Source organism: Indicator indicator, chromosome 22 (assembly GCF_027791375.1).
Source record: "Indicator indicator isolate 239-I01 chromosome 22, UM_Iind_1.1, whole genome shotgun sequence".
NCBI classification, from domain to species: domain Eukaryota; kingdom Metazoa; phylum Chordata; class Aves; order Piciformes; family Indicatoridae; genus Indicator; species Indicator indicator.
The window spans coordinates 7,376,055-7,395,581 of record NC_072031.1 but is presented as its reverse complement, the minus strand read 5'-3'; the positions used below and the strand labels follow the sequence as shown (position 1 = coordinate 7,395,581).

Below are 19,527 nucleotides of genomic sequence, written 5' to 3'. Positions count from 1 at the left end.
AGCTGAGTGAAGCCTCTTGAGGTGCAGCCATCACTAACACTGCCCTGGTAAAGCAGAAATCACTGAAATCATTGCTCTCTGCTCTCCTGAGCCTGCGCTGCTCCTAGGGCTTCCCCAGTTGGGCATTTTCAACCTGAGGAATGACAGCTGGGGGAGCAGAACTGGTCCCTGGCATCTGCAACCAGGAAATGCAGACCTGATCCTAGTATAGTGGAATCATTGAATTGTCTTGATTGGAAGAGACCTTTAAGGTCATCAAGTCCAACCATTAACCCAGAGCTGCCAGGTCACCACCAAACCATGCCTCTTAGCAAAACATCTTCACAGTTTTGAAACCCCTCCAGGGATGGGGATTCCATGGGCCCTGGGCAGCCTCTTCCAGGGTTTGACAACCCTTTTGGTTACTCCTCTACAACACTTTACCTTTTCTGAATAGGCTTCTGACAGCTAAGAGCTGGGTCCAGCTCCACAGAAAAGGCAAATCAGCCCCAAACTAGGAGAAACCCAGCAAGTGGCTTCTGTCAGGCTCTAGATAGCTCCAGCTGCTTCTCATATCTGAAAACACCCGAGACACATCATTAATGAAGTCATTGCAGCACCCGAACCATTTTTCAGCTCCCCCTTGTATATCCCATCCCTACCCCTCAGGTCCATCACCTTTAGGGGTCTTCATAAGATGTTCTTACTGTTACCTCCACAACAGTTGCAGGGAGCTTTGATGCATCATCTCTGCCTCAGTTTCTCAGTAGAAAAGCAGCCTGGTCTTGGTCTCAAAGCATGGTAAATCAATTTGCTTTCCTGTCCCACAGCCAATTAGGTGGTTTCATGACAGGATACCCTTCTTCCTCCACACTGCTTTATCCTCCTCACTGAGTTGAGTGCTCAGTCCTGCAATCTTCAACAGCCCTTCTTGCAATCCTCAACAGCCCTTCCACCATCTCTACACACCACTGAGCCAAGGCCAAGCCTTCAGCCCAGACACCCTCTCCCTGAGCTTCTTTACCTGCTGGTGGCCAAAATTCAGGTCTTTCCAGACTTTCTTTTTGCTTCCTGGTGCTCTCCTACTCCTCTTACTCCCCACCTACCCTGGCAGACGCAGGAACCAGCCTTTATACCAGTTTTCAGGTGCTGCTGGTCCCCAGGAGGTTGCTCTCTCCACTAGCACCAGCCACTCAGCTCCACTTCCCCAAGGACCCCATCCCTCACTGGCAGCCCAGCATCTCCACCTGGAGATGATCTGTTCGTATCCAGACCCCAGAGGCAAAGCCAGCACCAGGACCCAGGCTGAGGGACACGGTGTGGTGGGGCAGTGCCTGAGGGATGTGCTGACTGCCCAGCCCTCTCTCCTGTTCTGCAGGAACATTGACACTCTGATCGTGGACGTGTACCCAGTGCTGGACACACCAGCCAAGCAAGTCATTTGGCAGTTTATCTACCAGCTGCTGACCTATGAAGAGCAGGAGCACTGCCAGCAAAAGATTGCCAGGTTTCTTGGTTACAAGTCTTTGGCAGGTGAGAGGAAAGCCCAACACAGACACACCATGTCCCATCAGGACTGTGTGAGCAGGCTGGGATGGAGATAGTGCAGCCAGCTCTGCCTGGCTCCTGCCCACACGATGTCAGCACAGGATGTAGAGCAGCATGGAGGAGCTTCCAGCTCCTGGTGCTGATGAGGTTGATCTGTAAATGCCAGGAGGCAAGTTACCTTCTCTGCACCATGGAGCTGTGTTTTGGAAGGAATCTCTGCACAGAGAGGAGAGATGCCACCTGAGAGGTTGTCTCTGGGAGCAAAGGCTTTTGGAAGCTGCTTGAGATGTTAATAGATTAGAAAGTCCTGAAAGGAAATTCCTGGTTTAAGGGCAATGTTCAGGATAGAGAGGCAAAATAAATGGTGAAGATGGTGTCCCTTTGGATGTCTCCAGTGGTGGCCCTCAGGATGTCTCCAGCAGTGGCTCTCAGGATGTTTCCATTGGTCTCCCTCAGGATGTCTCCAGTGGTCTCCCTCGGGATGTCTCCAGCAGTCAGATGTGCACAGGTATCCATGGTTAGATGAGGTGGGGAGCGTGGCTCCTCTAGCAGCATTGTGTCTGCCTGGGAGTGATGCTTCTCCAAAAAGACTTGGCAGGCAGTTAGTGATCCTTCTCCTCCCTCGTCCTCTTCTGTCCTCCCTATCACCTGGGGCTGTGGCAACACAAAGCCCAGCCATGGTTTGCTGAGGATTTTGGGCTTTGCAGTCAGCCAGCAGAAGAGTGAGGGGCAGCTGGAATGAAGGTGTCTTCATGTTTGAGTTGGGTTTCTTCATTGCTTCCAGATTCTCCTGCTCTAAGCTGTTTACATTGTGATGATGTAAGAAAGAAGGTCTTTATTGTGAGGATGGTGAAACCCTGACCCAGGTTGCCCAGAGAGGTGGGAGATGCCCCATGCCTGGAAGTATTCCAGGTCACATTGTCTGGGGCTCTGAGCAACCTGCTCCAGTTGCAGATGTCCCTGCTGACTGCAGGGGAGTTGGACTGGATGGACTTCAAAGGTCCCTTTCCACCCAAACCAGTCTGGGCTTCCATGATTTTAGACTCAGTGTAGAGATGTTGGTTGAAGAGAGGCTTCTGGAGGATCAGTCACTTCAGCACAGCTTTTCCATTACAGGGAGAAACAGCTCCAAATCCTGGGGCAAATCCTCGCTGCTGTGCATGAAACCCTTCTGGGTTGGTTTGTGTGTGCAGAGTTATGCCCGAACCTACCTAATGTGTTGTATTTTCTGAAGAACTTGGCCCCTAAAACTGGTTTGTAAACTCTAGAAGACCTCAGAGGGATGAAGATGTTACAGCTTGCAGCTGGATTTCAGGAATACAAACCAGATGTCTCCAGTCCCTGGCAGAGAAGGAAAACATGGGACTGACTCTCCCAGGACCAGGTTGTCCAGGCTGTTGTCCCAGGTTGCAGGCTGGTCCATGGATCCTTTCAACTTCTCAGATGAAAGGAGCAATCTCTGACCATGTGAAGTTCTGGTTGTTCTGGTGCATGATGTGTGTGTCCATGTCTAGAAGGGCAATGGCCAGAGATCTCTGAATTTGGGCTAGTCCCTCACCTGGGCTTCTTCCAAACTTGGAAGCGATCTCTGATGTTTGTGTGTCTTGGGCTGTCCAAGCATTGGTCTGTTGGACCCCAAGAAGACTGATGCTCTGGTATCTTCATCCTGCTGTAAGCCTGAACATGAGGTCACTCTGAGCTGCTCATGGACCATTCCACCAGATAATGTGGTTCTTCCAGATAGCAGTTCAGGGCTGGTCCCCACTCCCATCTCATCCCTTGAAGGCAGGAAGGGGTTAGCTGGGTCCTGCTGGACCAGCCTAGCTCAGAGTTGGAGTTTCATGTGCACCATAAGCTGGTGGATGTCAATCCTGCTGGAAAAGGCAGTTCCATGTCCCATCTTTGGGCGCCCATCCCCTCACTGCATGCTGGTGGCTCTGCTCCTGGAGCCAGCGTGAGGAAACCCTCATAGGGTTAGCGTGGGGTCGGAGCCAAGTGCAGGGCTCAAAGAGCAGCTGCAAGTCCCACAGCCCTGGGGAACCCCATGAAGAGGAACACAGGAGCTCTGGGGTCCAGCACACACTGGCCATGCCTTACAGAAGGTGTCTTCTGTGTCTTCTGTTGCAGCTGAGCCAGAAGCTGAGGAGCGGTACCGCAGCTCCGTTCGAGGGACCTCCCTGTGCCGGGGCAGCCTCCGAACCCCCCGCCCTGAGGAAGGGGGAGCAGCAAGTAGGTGGTTGGGGCTGTTTTTCTTGGGCTGAGGGGTGCAAAAACTGTAGCCAGTATTCAAGATATGGCCTCACCAGTGCCCAGTACAGGTGGACATTCCCTGTTTTCCAGGCAGCTCCACACATGGGGCAATCAGGATCCCTAGACATGGGACCTCCTGGTGCTTTGCTGTGTGCCTGGGTAGGGAGTACAGCTCTGGTCTCCTCAGGAGACAGGGGGGACAAAGATGGGGCAGAAGCCCTTGGGAGCAGAGGCAGAAGGAGAGGTTCCTGACTGCTGTGTCTCTTCCTTCCCTTGCAGGCCAGAGTGACACTGTGGAGGTCCCTGTTCGCTTGATCCCTGGAGAGAGACAGGCTGGTGATGGCACATCCCTCCCAGAGACACCCAACCCCAAAATGGTGAGATCTCATGGGGCTGGGAACACCTCTGGGAAGAGCTTTGCTGGTGTGTGTGTGACCACTGTGTGCACAGGGAGGCTCAACAACTTGAGTCCTTCCATTTTAATGCAAGAAATCAGGAAAAAGGGATCAGGGGAAGCATGTGTCGGCACCTGAATAACTCCTGGGGCTGACAACATCCTCAGATGCTTGTGTCACAGCTCAGCAACCTGGGCAATCAGTCACCTTGAATAAGGCTGGTGACTGTCATTGTCTTCCTCTGAGCAAGAAGAGCTTGGGGAGCTTCAGAAGAGGCAGAGCTAACTTGGGGTGGAGCCCTCCTTTAAAGAACAAGAGACTGGAAGCTGGTGGGTCTATGGCGGCTTTTCTGTCCCCAGGACATGTCAGGTCTGTGGTGGCTCCTCAAGTCATGGGCAGCAGCTCTTTGCTCTTCTTCTCAGATGTCAGCTGTCTACGCTGAGCTGGAGAACCGCCTGATTGGCAGCTTTGCTGGCAAGATGGGAAACACTGCCCTGCACAGAGCATCACCTCCTGCCCCAGAGCTGGCACATGCTGCAGGTACCTCCCATGGCATGAGAGAAGGGAACAAAGCTGATGAAGGGTCTGGAGAACAGGTCTGGTGAGGAGCAGCTGAGGAACCAGGGCTTGTTCAGCCTGGAGGAAAAGAAGGCTGAGGGGTGACCTTCTGACTCTCTACAATTCCCTGAAAGGAGGTTGGACTGAGGAGGAGGTTGGTCTCTTCTCCCTAGTAGATGATAGCACAAGAGGAAATAGCCTCAAGTTGTACCATGGATCATTTAGATTGGATATTAGGAAAAATTTCTTCACCAAAAGAGTCACTGGACCAGGCTGTGAATCCTTGTGGATTTTAAAAGATGTGTGGAGGGAGCTTAGGGACATGGTCTAACAGCTGTATTCAGGGAGACCTTAGAATCATAGAATGGTTTGGGTTGGGAGGGACCTTAAAGATCATCTAGTTGCAACCCCAGCACCATGGGCAGGAACACCTCACACTAGACCAAGCTGCTGAAGGTCTTGTCCAACCTGGCCTTGCTGTTAGTTTTTTGTTGGACTTGATGATCACAAGGGCTTTTCCAAACAGGCTATTCTGTGATCCAGTGCTGTGCTGGGGCTCACCACACCCCATGGCTTGGGGCTGTGGGGAGCACCCGGTGCAGGACAGCCTCAGAAGCCATGCTCCATCCCCCCAGGTGCTCGCAAGGCGGGGATGGGGCTGTCGTGGCCGAGCGAGGCGCTGGGCTCCCAGCAGTGCTACTACCGGCTGCACAGCAGCGTGGCCTCCCCGTGCAGCACCGAGTCCAACCCCTACGTCAGCCTGGACAGCAGCCCGGCCCCGTCCCCCAAGCACCGCCACTACTCCCTCAGCCCTCTGACCAGGAGGAAGAAGCTCTTCACCTTCTCCAGGCCACCTCGCAGCCGCGACACTGACCGCTTCCTGGATGCCCTGAGCGAGCAGCTGGGACATCGAGTCACCATCGTGGATGATTTCCTCACCCCTGAGAATGACTATGAGGAGGTGAGCCTGCTGCAGGGTCTTTGTTTGCCATGGTGGTGGAACTGTCACCCATCGTGCAGCCTGCATCTCTGGGGACGTGTTCTGGAGCTCTGTGGGTGGTGGAGGGAGATGGCAGCTGCGTGGCTTGGGCTCAAGGCACATCTGGAGTTTCGTGTCCAGTTCTGGGGGAGTTCAAGAGGGACAGGGATATACTGGAGAGTGTCCAATGGAGGCTATGAGGATGATGAAGGAACTGGAACATCTGTCTGCTGAGGAAAGGCTGAGAGACATGGGGCTGTTTAGCCTGGGGAAGAGCAGCCTGAGAGGGAATCTTACTAATGTTTACAAATATCTGTGGGGTGGGTATCAAAAAGAAGGGGACAGACTCTTTTCAACTCTGTGACAGGACAAGGGACAATGGGCACAAACTGGAACCCAGGAGGTTCTGGCTCAACATGAGGAAATAATTCTTTAGTGTGAGGGTGCTGGAGGCCTGGAGCAGCCTGCCCGGAGGTGTTGTGGAGTCTCCTTCTCTGGACACTTTCAAGAGTCAGCTGGATGTGTTCCTGTGTGAGCTCTAGCTGACCCTGCCTTGGCAGGGGGGTTGGACTGGATGATCTCCAGAGGTGCTTCCAACCTCCACCATTCTATGATTCTATGATTCTATGATTCTATGATTCTATGATTCTATGATTCAAGAGCCCCCCGAGGGCTGGACGGGTGGAGGACGAGGTGCCACCTTCATCCTCTCCTCTGTCCCTCACCTAGATGAGTTTCCATGATGACCAGGGCAGCTATGTCACCAATGACGTCAGCAGCAGCGAGTACATCAGCAGCAGTGATGAGGGCAGCTCCCTGACCTACTCCACGCTCTCAGACCACATCCCCCCTCCACCACTCAGCCCCCCACCTCCACCACCCCCTCTGCAGTTCCACGACCCCCAGACTGTCCCCAGCAAGGCAGAAGCCACCAAGGCTAGCACGGCACCTGCCCCTAAATCCCTTGTGGGCCACCTGCACCCCATCCCACCCCCTCCACCCCCGCCCCCCCCACCCCCAGTGCCCTGTGCCCCACCCCTGCACCGGGGGCTGCTGCACCGCCGGAGCGAGTCCAACCACATGAGCGTCAAGAGGCTGCGGTGGGAGCAGGTGGAGAACTCAGAAGGAACCATCTGGGGACAGGTATGGCCCTGGCAGCAGAGTGGGTGGCAAGGGAACAAAACACTACCTGGGGAGGGGTTCCCTGTGCCCAGGCTGTGCAGCATCCATGGGCACTACCCCCAGCCCTGCCCAGAGTGCTCCTCTCCCTGGAGCTTTGTGTTCTAACCTCTGGTTGGGCCATCCATTGACACCTTGGCCAAGGGAATGAGCTCTGAAGATGCCACGATGCAGAAAGCCTTATGTTTCTTTTCATCCTTTTAATTGTTTGGACCAAAACTGGTGGGGTGAGAAGAGGCTCTGGAAAGCAGCTGAGATGCTGGTTTTGGCTGCATCATGCTGAGGAGCACTGCCTCTCCTGCTCTTTGAGGGCTGACATGGACAGGAGCTGCCTTCAGACACATTCTGAGGCTGCAGGAGGTTTGGTCAGGGGGAAACCATGAGGATGGTTGAAAGCAGAGTGACAGAGTGACAGGGAGAGCACCGAGGCAGGGGAGGACACCAGAGAGGGAAAGCAGAGGTGAGGAGTGAGATGTGATAATCCCTTGACGTTATGGACCTGAAGTGCTACAGAACTCGAGGTGGGTTCCAGTCCTTGTAGGGAGAAGCTAGAGTCTAACTTCCAGCTTCTGTGCCTCTCATGGTGAGGAATGTGTTCAGACATCCCATATTCTCCATGCCTTGAGCAGCCAGAGAACAGCTGTGGAGTCATCTTCCACTCCCACAGGCACTCACCATGTAGAAATCCCTTGAAATCCTGCAGGTCCCTTTCCTGACAACAAGAAGCTTCTTCCTGGTGATTTTTTTTGTAAGCAAAAAATTCTCTAAGTTTCTGGAATTCTGACTTTGTCCTTCAGTGAAACCACAGGGCCAAGTAGCAGGTGGAAAGCAGGAGTGCTCTGCAGGCTTCCAGCTGATTCAGAAGCTAAATGAATCCTTAGGGCAGCCCACCAGCTGTGGGGTGTGAGGAAATGTGGTAAATCTCCAGGTTTCTTCCTCCTGTGTCCCACCAGATGGGCTCAGGGAGTTGTGTTGAAACCACCTCCAGAGAGGTGAGAGGTTCACCAGGCTCTGGTTTCTGCACAGGGTTTACAACGGCAGAGTTTCCAGTTACAGGGCAGTGCCACTGACCTGTCCTGGTTTCTTCTGGGGACACCAAACTTAGTGTGGGGTGGAGGAAAGGTGGGCTCAGTGAGGGTGGGCAGTGTTGGGCTGTCCTCTGTGCCAGCTCCTGACTCTTCCTCCTCCTGCAGCTTGGGGAAGACTCAGATTATGACAAGCTGAGTGATATGGTCAAATACCTCGACCTGGAGCTGCACTTTGGGACGCAGAAGCCTACAAGTAAGTACCTGAGCCCTAGAGCAAGGTCCTGGTATTGGCCAGAGACTGGGGTACTGGGAAGAACTGGGGCTTGGTGGGCAGCAAAGCAATACTTGGTCCTAGCATCAGCTGTGGCACAGAACTCATTCATGCTGAGGAGTCATGGCTGGTGGCACAGCAAATCATTAAGGTGGAGAACATCTCACCAGCTTCCTTAATCTTGGCTGGCATTTACTGTCTTCACACCACATCCCAGTAAATCAGGGCAGTGAAACTCAGCTGGAGGCTTTCACTCCCTGCTGTGCTGCTTCCCAGCTCTCACAGCACCAGCCTGGCCATCCCCATGCCACTGGGAACACTGGTGTGCCAGCACCGCTGCCCTATGCCAGCACCATTGCCCAGTGCCAGCACCATTGCCCAGTGCCAGCACTGACAGTCAGCTGGGCTGTTGGCATGTGTGGACACCACACCAGTGGCCGTAACAGCTGCAGGTCAGGGTTGCAGCTCTGTTACTTGGAGAACTCATCCCTGAAAAAGCCATGAGAACATTTCTGCATCCATGGAGAGTATCACAAGCAACATTTTCTTTTATACATAAAGTTAGTTCCCCCCAGAACCTATGCATGGGGTCCATAGCTCCCTGCTAGTGCTGCCTCTCCTGTCACTCTTGGGTTGGTGTCTCCTGCAGACCCATGAGCTGGGATCTCCTACCCAACAGAATTACTGGGTGCTGCAAATCCAGAGAGAGAGTCCAGGCTTGGGGTGCTGAGCTGGCTTGAGTTGGAAGGAACCTTAAAGATCATCTAGTTCCAGGGTCTCTGCCATGGGGCTCACTAGACAAGGTTGCTCAAGGTCCCAATCAACCTGCCCTTGAATACCTCCAGGGAGGTCCTACTTACAGCTAGGACTGGCAATGGAATGGAATGAATTGGGATTCTTCTTAGGGGCTACCTTTTTTTTTTTTTTTGGGGGGGGGGGGGGAGGGACATCTGGGATTTTCTGTGTTTTCACCTCTTGTTTTACCTTTTTCAGCTCCAAGTGAGTCCTCCACTGAGGAGATCTTTGAATCGCAGAATTCAAGGACTCCTGGAGCCATTGCTGTGTGCAAAGCATCACTTCTCCTTTCATTCATGGTTGCACTATTTTCAGGACAGATTTTTTTTTTCCCCACTGGAGCCAGCTGAACCTATCCTTACCCATGATTAAATCTTTCAGTTTCTCTTCCAGAGCCAACTCTCATGCCTGAAAACTTTAAAAAGAAAGACGTGGTTGAGATTTTGTCCCACAAAAAGGCCTACAACACATGTAAGTAAACACCAGGGTGAACCTACCCCTCAAACGGGCCCAGAGGTGGGACCAGGGATGTAGAGAACTGGAAAGGTAAAAACATGGAGGCTACATGAGCACGATCCCATGAGCATGATCCCAGCACAGCTTTTCTGGTCTGGGCTGTTCCTGCAGCCCAGAGACTCTCCAGGCTGGGCTCAGTTCCAGGAGCAGGGAAGGAGAAGGCTTTACAGGAGAGAGGGAGATGGGATGTGACTCATTGGCCTGGAGAGGGACAGAGTTTGCATGGCCCTACAGGTGAAGGATCAGTGCTGCTTCTCCTGGATGTGCTTCTGGTAGGGAAGAGGGTGGGGGGGCTTGGTGAGACCCTCTGGGACCATGGTCTCCTGGCCAAGGGGGCTGTGGAAGAGGAAGATGCAATGGGGGTGGTTTCCAGTGCAGCCCAACCTGATGCATTGGTGATGTACAAGATGCATTACCCTGGGGGGTCTGCAGGACCTGAGTGACTCCTCAAGGTCCCCACACAGCCTGTGCAAGGTTTTGAGGAGCAGAAAGCCCTTCCTCTCTCCAGGGCTGACCCTGTGCCAGTGCGGGCACATGGAGAAGTCCACGTCACTCTCACACCTCCTGATCTCCTCCTGGCCCCATCCTGCCAGGGAGCTCATCCCCACCACAGACATCCTCCAGGGTCCTGTCCTCATCCCCATCCCAAGTGACACACCTCCCTTGTCCCCAGCCATCCTGATAGCCCACCTCAAGCTCTCACACATCGAGCTGCGCCAGATCCTGATGACGATGGAGACGGATCGCCTGGAGCCTTCCCACATCAAGCAGCTCCTGCTCTATGCCCCAGATGGGGAGGAGGTCCAGCGCTTCCAGAGCTACAAGGAGAACCCCAGCAAGCTGAGTGAGCCTGACCAGTTTGTGCTGCAGGTACCCATGGGCAGGGTCATGCTCCAAGAGGAAAGAGATTCATAGAGTCACAGAATGGTTTGGGTTGGAAGGGACCTTAAAGATCATCCAGTTCCAATCTCCCTGCCATGGGCCTCCCACTAGACCAGGTTGCCGAAGGCCTCATCCAGCCTGGCCTTGATCACCTTCAGGGAGAGGACATCCACAACCTCTCTGGGCAACCTGTTCCAGTGTCTGGCAGGAATTTCTTCCTAATCTCCAGTCTAAGTCTCCCCTCTTTCAGCTCAAAGCCATTGCCCCTTGTCCTGTCACTACAAGCCTTGAAAATAAGTCCCTCCCCAGCTCTCCTGTAGATCCTTTCATCTACTGGAAGGCTACTCTAAGGTCTCCCTGGAGCCTTCTTTTCTCCAGGCTGAACAACCCCAACTCCTTCAGCCTGTCCCCATAGTGTAGGTGCTCCAGCCCTCTGATCATCTTGAGATCTCCATGTGCAGTGTCCCTGGGATGTCCTGCTGCAAGCAAGCTGGAGGGGAGGAGAATACACAGCAAGAGGAAGCAGCCAGTGGGACACCGCTCTGCTCATTGCTGTGGAATGGGGAGAGCTGGTGGCACTGGTCACAGGGACTGCTGGACAGTGATGCTCAGGCTGAGTGATGTTCCAGCAGCTGCTCCATAGTGCCACCTGACTCACAAATCCATACTGCCTTCATGTACAGGGAGATACCCCAGGAAAAATATCCTCTAGGAGGGGTTGTGGCTCTTGGGGACAGTAGGATTGTGTTCTTCTTTTGTTCTCAGATGCTGTCAGTCCCAGAGTACAAGATCCGCCTGCGCAGCCTCCACTTTAAGACCACTCTGCAGGAGAAGACAGAGGAGATCAAAGCCAGCTACGAGTGCATCTGCAAGGCTTCTCTAGAGCTGAAAAGCAGCAAGAAGCTGGCTAAGATCCTGGAGGTCAGAAGAGTCCTTCCTTCTGCTAACAGCCACCGGGGGTCCCCAGTGTCCACAGGAGAAGCTGCAAGCGACCAGCAGCTTGAAGGAAGCTCACAGGGAGCTGAATGAAGCTCCAGCACCACAGCTGTGCCCTGGGACCCCCCAGGTCCCTCTTTGCCATGCTCCACCCGCTGTGAGGATCCTGTCATGGGGACGATGCAGGAGGGCAGATGGCCACATACCCACCCCCAGCACAGGCAGGGCTGCAGGAGTCAGAAAGCCACTCAGGAATACAGCAGAGCCCACTGAGTTTGGGCTGGAGGATGAGCAGGATAAGGTTTTATTAGGGATGTTCTACAAGCAGCAAAGGTGCAAAAATCACAGAATCACAGAATGCATTGGGTTGGAAGGGACCCTCAAAGGTCATCTTGTCCAACCCCCCTGCAGTGAGCAGGGACATCTCCAACTGGATCAGGTTGCTCAGGGCCCAATCAAGTTTGCTCTTCAATGCGTCCAGGGATGGGGCCTCAGCCACATCTCTGGACAGCCTCTCCAGTGTTTCAAAAGAGGGCATTTCCCCCCCATCCTGTAGAAAGAAGGAAGGGTTTGTCCCACTGCTCCTACCACATCATTGGCAGGTCTCAGTGACCCAAAAGCAGGTACAGAAGAAGATGGGAGATGGGACAGGGTAAGGCTGGAGGTCCCTGACCATCACTGAGGCTTCTCTTTGCAGTTTGTGCTAGCGATGGGAAACTACCTGAACAATGGACAGCCCAAGACCAGCAAAACAACTGGCTTCAAAATCAACTTCCTCACCGAGGTAAGACACAGCACACCTGGTCCTGTACAGGAGACACCAATGCCAGCAGCTCCAAGGGCTTGGTCCATCATGCCTGTCTTCATACAAGGCTCCTGGTGCAGCAGCTTCTAAATCAGAGACTGGTGGGAGGGAAGGGATCAAGGTGAAGAGTTGACTTCAGAGAAGCTCTAACTATAGTCTGGTGCTTCAGTGTGCTGGAACCTGAGCTCCAGCCCTTCTGGCTGTGGGGTGGGAGAAAATGAAGGCCTTTTATCCCATGTGGGTCTCTGTGGGACTCCCGAGGGTTGTGAAACAGTGATGCAGCAGGTCAAGAGAGGTTCTTCTCTCCCTCTTCTCTGCCCTGTGAGACCACATCCGGAGTAATGTGTCCAGTTCTGGGCTCCCCAGTTCAAGAGGGACACTAGAGAGTGTCCAACAGAGGCTATGAGGAGGATCATAGAATCATAGAATCATAGAATCAAGAAGGCTGGAAGAGACCTCAAAGATCATTAATAAAGAGTCTGGAACACCTGTCTGGTGAGGAAAGGCTGAAAGACCTGGGGTTGTTTAGCCTGAGAAAGAGAAGACTGAGAGGGGATCTTATTGATGGTTACAAATATCTGAAGGGTGGAGGGCAAGAAGAAGGGGCCAGGCCCTTTTCAGTGATGCCTGTGATGTGACAAAGGGCAATGGACACAAATCGGAACCCAGGAGGTTCCATCTCAACCTGAGAAAAAACTTCTTTACTGTGAGAGTGCTGGAGGCCTGGAGCAGGCTGCCCAGGGAGGCATTTGGTCTCCTCTGGAGACTTTCAAGACCCATATGGATGCGCTCCTGTATGACCTGCTGTAGGTGATCCTGCTTTGGCAGGGGGATGGGGATAGGACACTTCAGAGGTGCCTTCCAACTTCTACCATTCTATGTTTCTATGACAGCCCTGTAATAGACTCACAGAATCATAGAATTGTTTTGCTTGGAGAAGACCTCTAAGATCATTGAACCCAACCATTGATCCAACACCACCACGGCCATTAAACCACATCCTGAGGTGCCTGTCCTAAGGGATGGAGACATTCCTTAGCTGCTGACACGGGCCTAACATGCTGTGTGAACATTACTTATCCCATTTAATCACTATCCCAAATGGGAATCAGCACACACATGAGTGGAGGGGGAGCAGGCAGGGCCTGGTGCACCCCCACTCTGCATAGGAATCTCCTGCACTTCTAACATCTCCTTAACTTTTGCTCTAGCTGAACACAACGAAGACAGTTGATGGGAAATCCACCTTCCTGCACATCCTTGCCAAATCACTTAGCCAACATTTCCCAGAGCTCCTGGGCTTTGCCAAGGATCTTCCCACAGTGCCGCTCGCTGCCAAAGGTAAACGAACAAAAAGAACCTGCAAGCTCCATGTCTCCTGCTGGTGGCTTTGTGGGGTCTTCTCCCACGTGGCTTTGTGGGGTCCAGAATCAGTCATGTTGGCAGGAGGTGGCCCAAAGGAGTGAGGAATGGTCCTGAGTGAGAGGATGGAGTTAGGAAGGGATAAGCTTAGTCGCAGGGGAGGTCCCATTGGTCCCACATTGCCATGTGTGGAAGTGCTTAGGAAAGGCTCTGACCCTGACTTGAAGAAGTGGTTCCAGTTCTGGACTCCCCAGCTCAAAAAGGACAGGGAGCTACTGGAGATAGTCCAACAGAGGGTCATGAGGATGATTAAGGGACTGGAGCATCTCTCTTGTGAGGAAAGGTTGAGAGCTGGGGGCTGTTGAGCCTGGAGAAGAGCAGCCTGAGAGGGAATCTGATTAATGTTCAGCAAGAGATAAAGGGTGGGGGACAAGAGCATGAGGCCAGACTCAGCTCACTGGTGCCCAGTGACACAACAAGGGGCAGTGGGCACAAAATGGAACCCAGGAGATTTTGTTTGAAGTTAAGGAAAAACTTTTTTACTGTGAGGGTGCTGGAGCCCTGGAGCAGGCTGCCCAGGGAGGTTGTGGAGTCTCCTTCTCTGGAGGGATTCCAAACCCAGCTGGGCATTGTGATCCTGGGTAAGCTGCTGTGGATGTCCCTGTTTTAGCGGCAGGGGTGGACTGGATGATCTCTAGAGGTCCCTTCCAACCCCAACCATGCTGGGATTCCCAAGTTCAGAGCTATCTTGTAAGTGTCAAAGAGGGAAGTGCCAGGAGCTGGTCTTCTCCACCCAGCCTTGTCTCCTGCCATCCCTGGTCACACCAGCAGCATCCCCAGAGGGGTGCCCACCCTGGCCCGTGCTCATGCTTTGCTGCAAGAAGCAGCCAGAGCTGTCTCCTGACTCTGCTGACTCCTCTCTTCTCGTGTAGTGAACCAGAGGGCACTCACTGCTGACCTGAAGGACCTGCACACCACTGTCAGTGACATACAGATGGCCTGTCATAACATGCCAGCCACTGCAGAGGACAGATTTGCAATTGTCATGACTGTATCCTTCTGTAAATGGGGCAAGTCCCCACTGTGAGCCACTGCCCTCTGGTAGCACCAGGCCATCAGCTTTGTGCCTCCTTGGTAAGCACCAGGGCTGGGTCTGGTGTCAGAAAAAGGACTATCTCAGTACTTGGTGAGAGTGTGGTGGAAACCTCCACCTGCCACTCACTCTTAGCCAGCAGGGGAAATGGCTTTTGTGGTGACCACCAGTCCTGCATGTCCAAAATGCAGTGTTATGGGGCCAGAAAGCTTCCCAGGCTCATTCCTTCCCTTGTGAACTGGGAGTCTCCATCTCCAGGAGGTTGGAGACTCCCCTTTTACAAGGGTCCCATGGAAAAGACAAGGGGTGAAGGGGACAAGTTCATCCTGGGGAGATTCCGATTGGACTCCAGAAGAAAATGTTTCCCCATGAGAACAGTCAGACACAGGAATCATCTCCCAAGTGAAGTGATGGGTTGCCCTACATTGGGCAGTTTGAAGACTCAGCTTGCCAGGGTGCTGTGCCAGCTCATTTCAACTTCACCATCACCTAGAAAGGTTGGACCAGGTGATCCTTGGGGTCCCTTCCAACCTGGGACTCTGGGATTATATGATTTCTCCAAGGGAGGTGCTGCTGGGTACAGCTGAGGAGGCCAGCAGGCTCCCTTGGCACGTGCAGCAGGTCCTTCCTCAGACCTGAGATGAAACCAGAAGGGGTGCTGACCTCTACCAGCCCCACTCTGCAGCTGGTTTTTCCTTAAGCCACTTCTCCCAGTCCTTCCTGGAGAGTGCCCAGCCTGCCATGCGATCCCTGGATGACCTACAGCACAAGGCCATGGAAGAGTTCAGCAAGGTGTTGTCCTTCTTCGGGGAAGACTCGAAAATGACAACTTCTGAAGCTTTCTTTGGCATCTTTGCAGAATTCATGAGCAAGTTTGAGGTGAGCTGCACTTCCTAAAGGCACCCAGCCAGGGCTTTCCTGTTGGATGTCACTGAAGAGTTTTACTTGTGAGCTGTGGGAGTTGTGAGGCTGCACCTTGGGTTCAGTTCTGGGACATTGTGGGGCTGAGGCAGGTCCAGAGAAGGGCCAGAAAGCTGGTGAAGGGTCTGGAGAACAGGGCTGCTGAGGAGCAGCTGAGGGAACTAGGGTTGTTCAACCTGGAGAAGAGGAGGCTGAGGGGAGGCCTTCTGGCTCTCTACAACTCCCTGAAGGGAGGTTGGATCCAGGTGGAGATTGGTCTCTTAGCCCTGGTATCAAATGATAGGACAAAATGAAATGGCCTGAAGTTGCACCAGGAGGCTTAGGTTGGAGACAAGGAAAAATTTCTTTGCTGCAAGAGGGGTCAGGCATTGGAACAGGCTGCCCAGAGAGGTGGTGGAGTCCCTGGAGGTGTTGAAGAAACGCGTGGCCATGGCACTTTGGGACGTGGCCATGGTGGTGTTAGGTCAATGGTTGGACTGGATGCTAGAGGTCTTTCCCAACCCAAACAATGCTATGATTTTAAGATGAGGTTTTTTTAAGGTGAGGCTGAGGTGAGGTTTGATGGCTCAAGCACCAGCCCCATGGAGAGTAAAGCAGATGTTGTCATGGGCTGATGATCTTGGTTAACAGAGGCTGGGTTGGAGCACCACAAAGAATCTGCATGGATTGATTTGTCCACTGAGAAGATGGGACAGAATTAAGTCTGTCGTGGCCAATCCCACTGAAACATCTCCCTGTACACACCAGCTTCCCTCTCCTGATCCTCAGCTCCTGCTCTTTGCTCTCTCCCTGCAGCGGGCACTCAGCGATGTGCAGGTCGGCGAGAGCCAGCGCAGCCCCAGGATGACCTCACCCCTTGCCTGGTGATGGGCCTGGAGCAGCATGAGGTGCAACAAGTCATTGCCAACAAAGTGCAATTTGCTCCTGTTGAGTTTGGTTGTAAATATGCTGCTGTCATCTGCCACCACCAACCAGAACCACGGACCAAGAGGTTGGGGCAGTTTGGATACTGAAAAGGCACCAGAGGTGATGGTGGATGGATGTGAGGGTGAGGCACAGGGACATGAAGGGAAATACCACACTGGTCTCGACAAGAGATTTTGTAGCATCCTCCATCTCTAGTGTGCCACTGAGTCCAAGACTTCAGACACCTCTGGGTACAACCCCACCCTCTCGTGTTTCCAGAACACACACAACTAGGACCAGCAGTTGCTGGAGACCTTCCCCTTGTTCCCACAGTCTCGTGGCTGGGGTTAGAGCCTGGCCAGAGGCTCCCTGAAGCCAGAGCAGGTTAGGTGAGGAAGGAACAGGGGGACAAGGGCTACCACCAGCACCTGCCCGCCTGGGACCCTGAGGAGCAACGCTGCTGAAGTCCTCTCAAATCCTTCTCCAAGCCCTTCTGTCCTTGAGCGGCACAGTGGGCCTGAGCTCCACATCAACACATCTGGAGATCACCAGAGGTGGTCCAGAGGCTTTAATCCCCCACCATTGCTGGCCAGTGGCAATGGAAAGCCATCTGACGTTGCAGAACCCTTCTGGCATACACATGTGGTCCCAAATATGGATCCAGCTTGGTTCTTCCCAGCTGTGCTGGAAAGGATGGAAAGCCTTCACCAGCCACCAGCTTTGCTTAAAGGTGTGGCAGAGACTGACAGACAGGTTTTGATACCTTCCCAAGGGCTTGACACCATCAGCACATGGCTCTTTTGACAAATCCCTGAGCAGTTTGGTGCCTCCTTGGAAAGTGCAGAACCTTGGTAGCCTAAAAACAAGTGGAGTCCTCTGCAGCCCTGAGAACCACCTCCAAAGAGAGCAGAGACCAGTGAGAAATCCATTCCCTGCCCTCCTTAATTCACTCCTAGGGCTGGAGTCCTGGGAGTCCCTTTACATTTTGACCAACTGGTCAGGCTGAGCATACCTAGGGAGCTCTCCAGGCCTACAGCTTCATCTTCCAGCACCATCTGATCCTGACTGAGATGAGTTCATTCCCTGTGAGCTGGCCCCCAGAACAAAAAGGGCTATTAGCAGCATCCCCTGAGCAGTGCATGTACCTGTGGGTGACACCAAACCCTGAGAGCTTTCAGGCAGCAAACCTTTTCCTGAGGCATTATTCCATGCAAAACACAGCTGTTGCCTTCCAGACCCACCACCCTGCCCTGCAGCAATGCTCCTGCAAGCCTAGAGTAGGTCACCAACTAGGTCACTTTTCCCCTGTCTATTGCCAGAGCAAGAGCTCTCACTGAAGCTCTACTCAAGTATGGATTCACCAACTGGTGCATTATTCGTGGAAGACCTTAGGACCATCAAACCTTGGGGTTTTCAGTATTTTTTTAAGCCCTGCTGTAGAAAGTGAAGTTGGTTTTCACCAGTGTTTTCCATTGATACAGCTTGAAGTGCCAGGTAGGTCCCAGCCCTGTGGTCCCAGCTCTGTGGTCCCAGAGATGCAGCCTTGTCCCAGTGGTGGGGATAGGTGGTGCTCCCTCAGCTCCTCTTCCCATTTTGGATCTTGCAGACATCACTTTCAGCTGATCATTCTTCTTTTCTAAAAACATCTTCAATATCTAATCCACTGGAGATCCTTTTGAAACTCTCATGACAGAGCTGAAACTGCTGTACATAGATTTTGCTACCTGTTATAACTCTCCAGACTAGCTCCAACTCCAATCCCTTTGGTATTTTTATGTGGATATTTTCAGAGGAGCAGAATTTCTGACCCGTGGTGATGTCATCTGACAATGGGACTGTGGAGATTCACAATTCAGGCTCTACCCAGTGCCTATGTGCTAGTCCTAAAATAAAGCTACTGCCTTCTGCCTCCTGACTGCATGTCCCTCTGTGTTCTGTCCAAAATTGCTCCATACACCATTCCATGAGGAATTCTGCATCTGGAACTTCTTCATTGAACCCCTTACCCTTACAGGAGAGAGATGCAGGATGTGACCTTGCTGAGTTAGGGCTGATGTTTGGAGTCTGGAGAACATGTCTGGTGAAGAGCAGCTGAGGGAACTGGGGTTGTTTAGTCTGGAGAAGAGGAGGCTGAGGGAAGACCTCTTTGCTGTCTACAACTCCCTGAAAGCAGGTTGGAGCCAGGTGGGGGATAGTCTCTTCTCTCAAGCAACAAGAGATAGAACAAGAAGAAATAGCCTGAAATTGTGCCAGAGAAGGTTTAAGTCAGATATTAGGAACAATTTCTTCCCTGCAAGAGTGGTCAGGCTTTGGAACAGGCTGCCCAGGGAGGTGGAGGAGTCACCATCCCTGAAGGTGTTCAAGAACGTGGCCATGGCACTTGGGAACATGGTTTAATGGCCATAGTGGTGTTGGGTTGATGGTTGGACTTGGTGAGCTTAGAAGTCTCTTCCAACCTTAATAATTCTATGATTCTCTGGGGGAAGTATCAATGCAGGCCTGCTCTGCATGGCAGCCTTCAGGGCAGGCTGCTGAACACCAGCAGCACATTCCTCAAGGGAATTTTGGTTTTCTGCAGCCTTTAGAAGCAAACTTTTTGTGAGTGTCTGGGCCAGGCAATTGTTTCCCTCTGAAAAGAAATCCTTGACTGAGGCTGAGCTTGTGTCCCTGGAACGATTCATCTCCCTTTACACAACCAGCAGATAGAAAGGCACCAACTTGATATCAGATTTCCCGGTTGTAGTTTAGCTTGTTTACAGCCTCCTGCTCAATCACCAGGTCCTCTCTGCACCAGCAACTGGAAACCAGCTTTGAATAGAGCTCATAAAAATGCTCTGGGTGGGTGGAAGTCCCTGCACTGGGCATGTGCAGTTAGACTGCTCCAACCACTCCTGATGTTCCTTTAGGGATCTCAAGCTGCCCAGCATGGCTGTCAGACCTTCCACTGCCTGGTCCAGCACAGCCTGGGGTGCAGCCCATGAACCATGAAGGTTGGGGCTGGGCTCTTTTCAGTGGTGGTCAGTGACAGGACAAGGCAATGGGTGCAAACTGGAACCCAGGAGGTTTCTCTTGAACTTAAAGAGAAAATTCTTTGCTGTGAGGGTGCTGGAGCCCTGGAGAAGGC

General features: G+C 52.8%; 1 protein-coding gene across 1 annotated transcript in view; it reads left to right on the top strand.

Annotated features, from left to right (window-relative positions):
- Positions 1–16,364, top strand: part of GRID2IP (Grid2 interacting protein) — a 32,625-nt gene extending 16,261 nt beyond the window's left edge. The window contains exons 7-23 of the mRNA XM_054391054.1: positions 1,358–1,512; positions 1,773–1,774; positions 3,204–3,228; positions 3,655–3,756; positions 4,057–4,154; positions 4,595–4,712; positions 5,366–5,691; positions 6,439–6,852; positions 8,082–8,169; positions 9,376–9,453; positions 10,172–10,368; positions 11,146–11,301; positions 12,014–12,100; positions 13,333–13,462; positions 14,416–14,534; positions 15,291–15,455; positions 16,293–16,364. Of these exons, the coding sequence (XP_054247029.1) occupies positions 1,358–1,512; positions 1,773–1,774; positions 3,204–3,228; positions 3,655–3,756; positions 4,057–4,154; positions 4,595–4,712; positions 5,366–5,691; positions 6,439–6,852; positions 8,082–8,169; positions 9,376–9,453; positions 10,172–10,368; positions 11,146–11,301; positions 12,014–12,100; positions 13,333–13,462; positions 14,416–14,534; positions 15,291–15,455; positions 16,293–16,364 (2,332 nt within the window). The remainder of the gene's footprint in view (positions 1–1,357; positions 1,513–1,772; positions 1,775–3,203; positions 3,229–3,654; positions 3,757–4,056; positions 4,155–4,594; positions 4,713–5,365; positions 5,692–6,438; positions 6,853–8,081; positions 8,170–9,375; positions 9,454–10,171; positions 10,369–11,145; positions 11,302–12,013; positions 12,101–13,332; positions 13,463–14,415; positions 14,535–15,290; positions 15,456–16,292) is intronic.
- Positions 16,365–19,527: the final 3,163 nt, after the last annotated feature.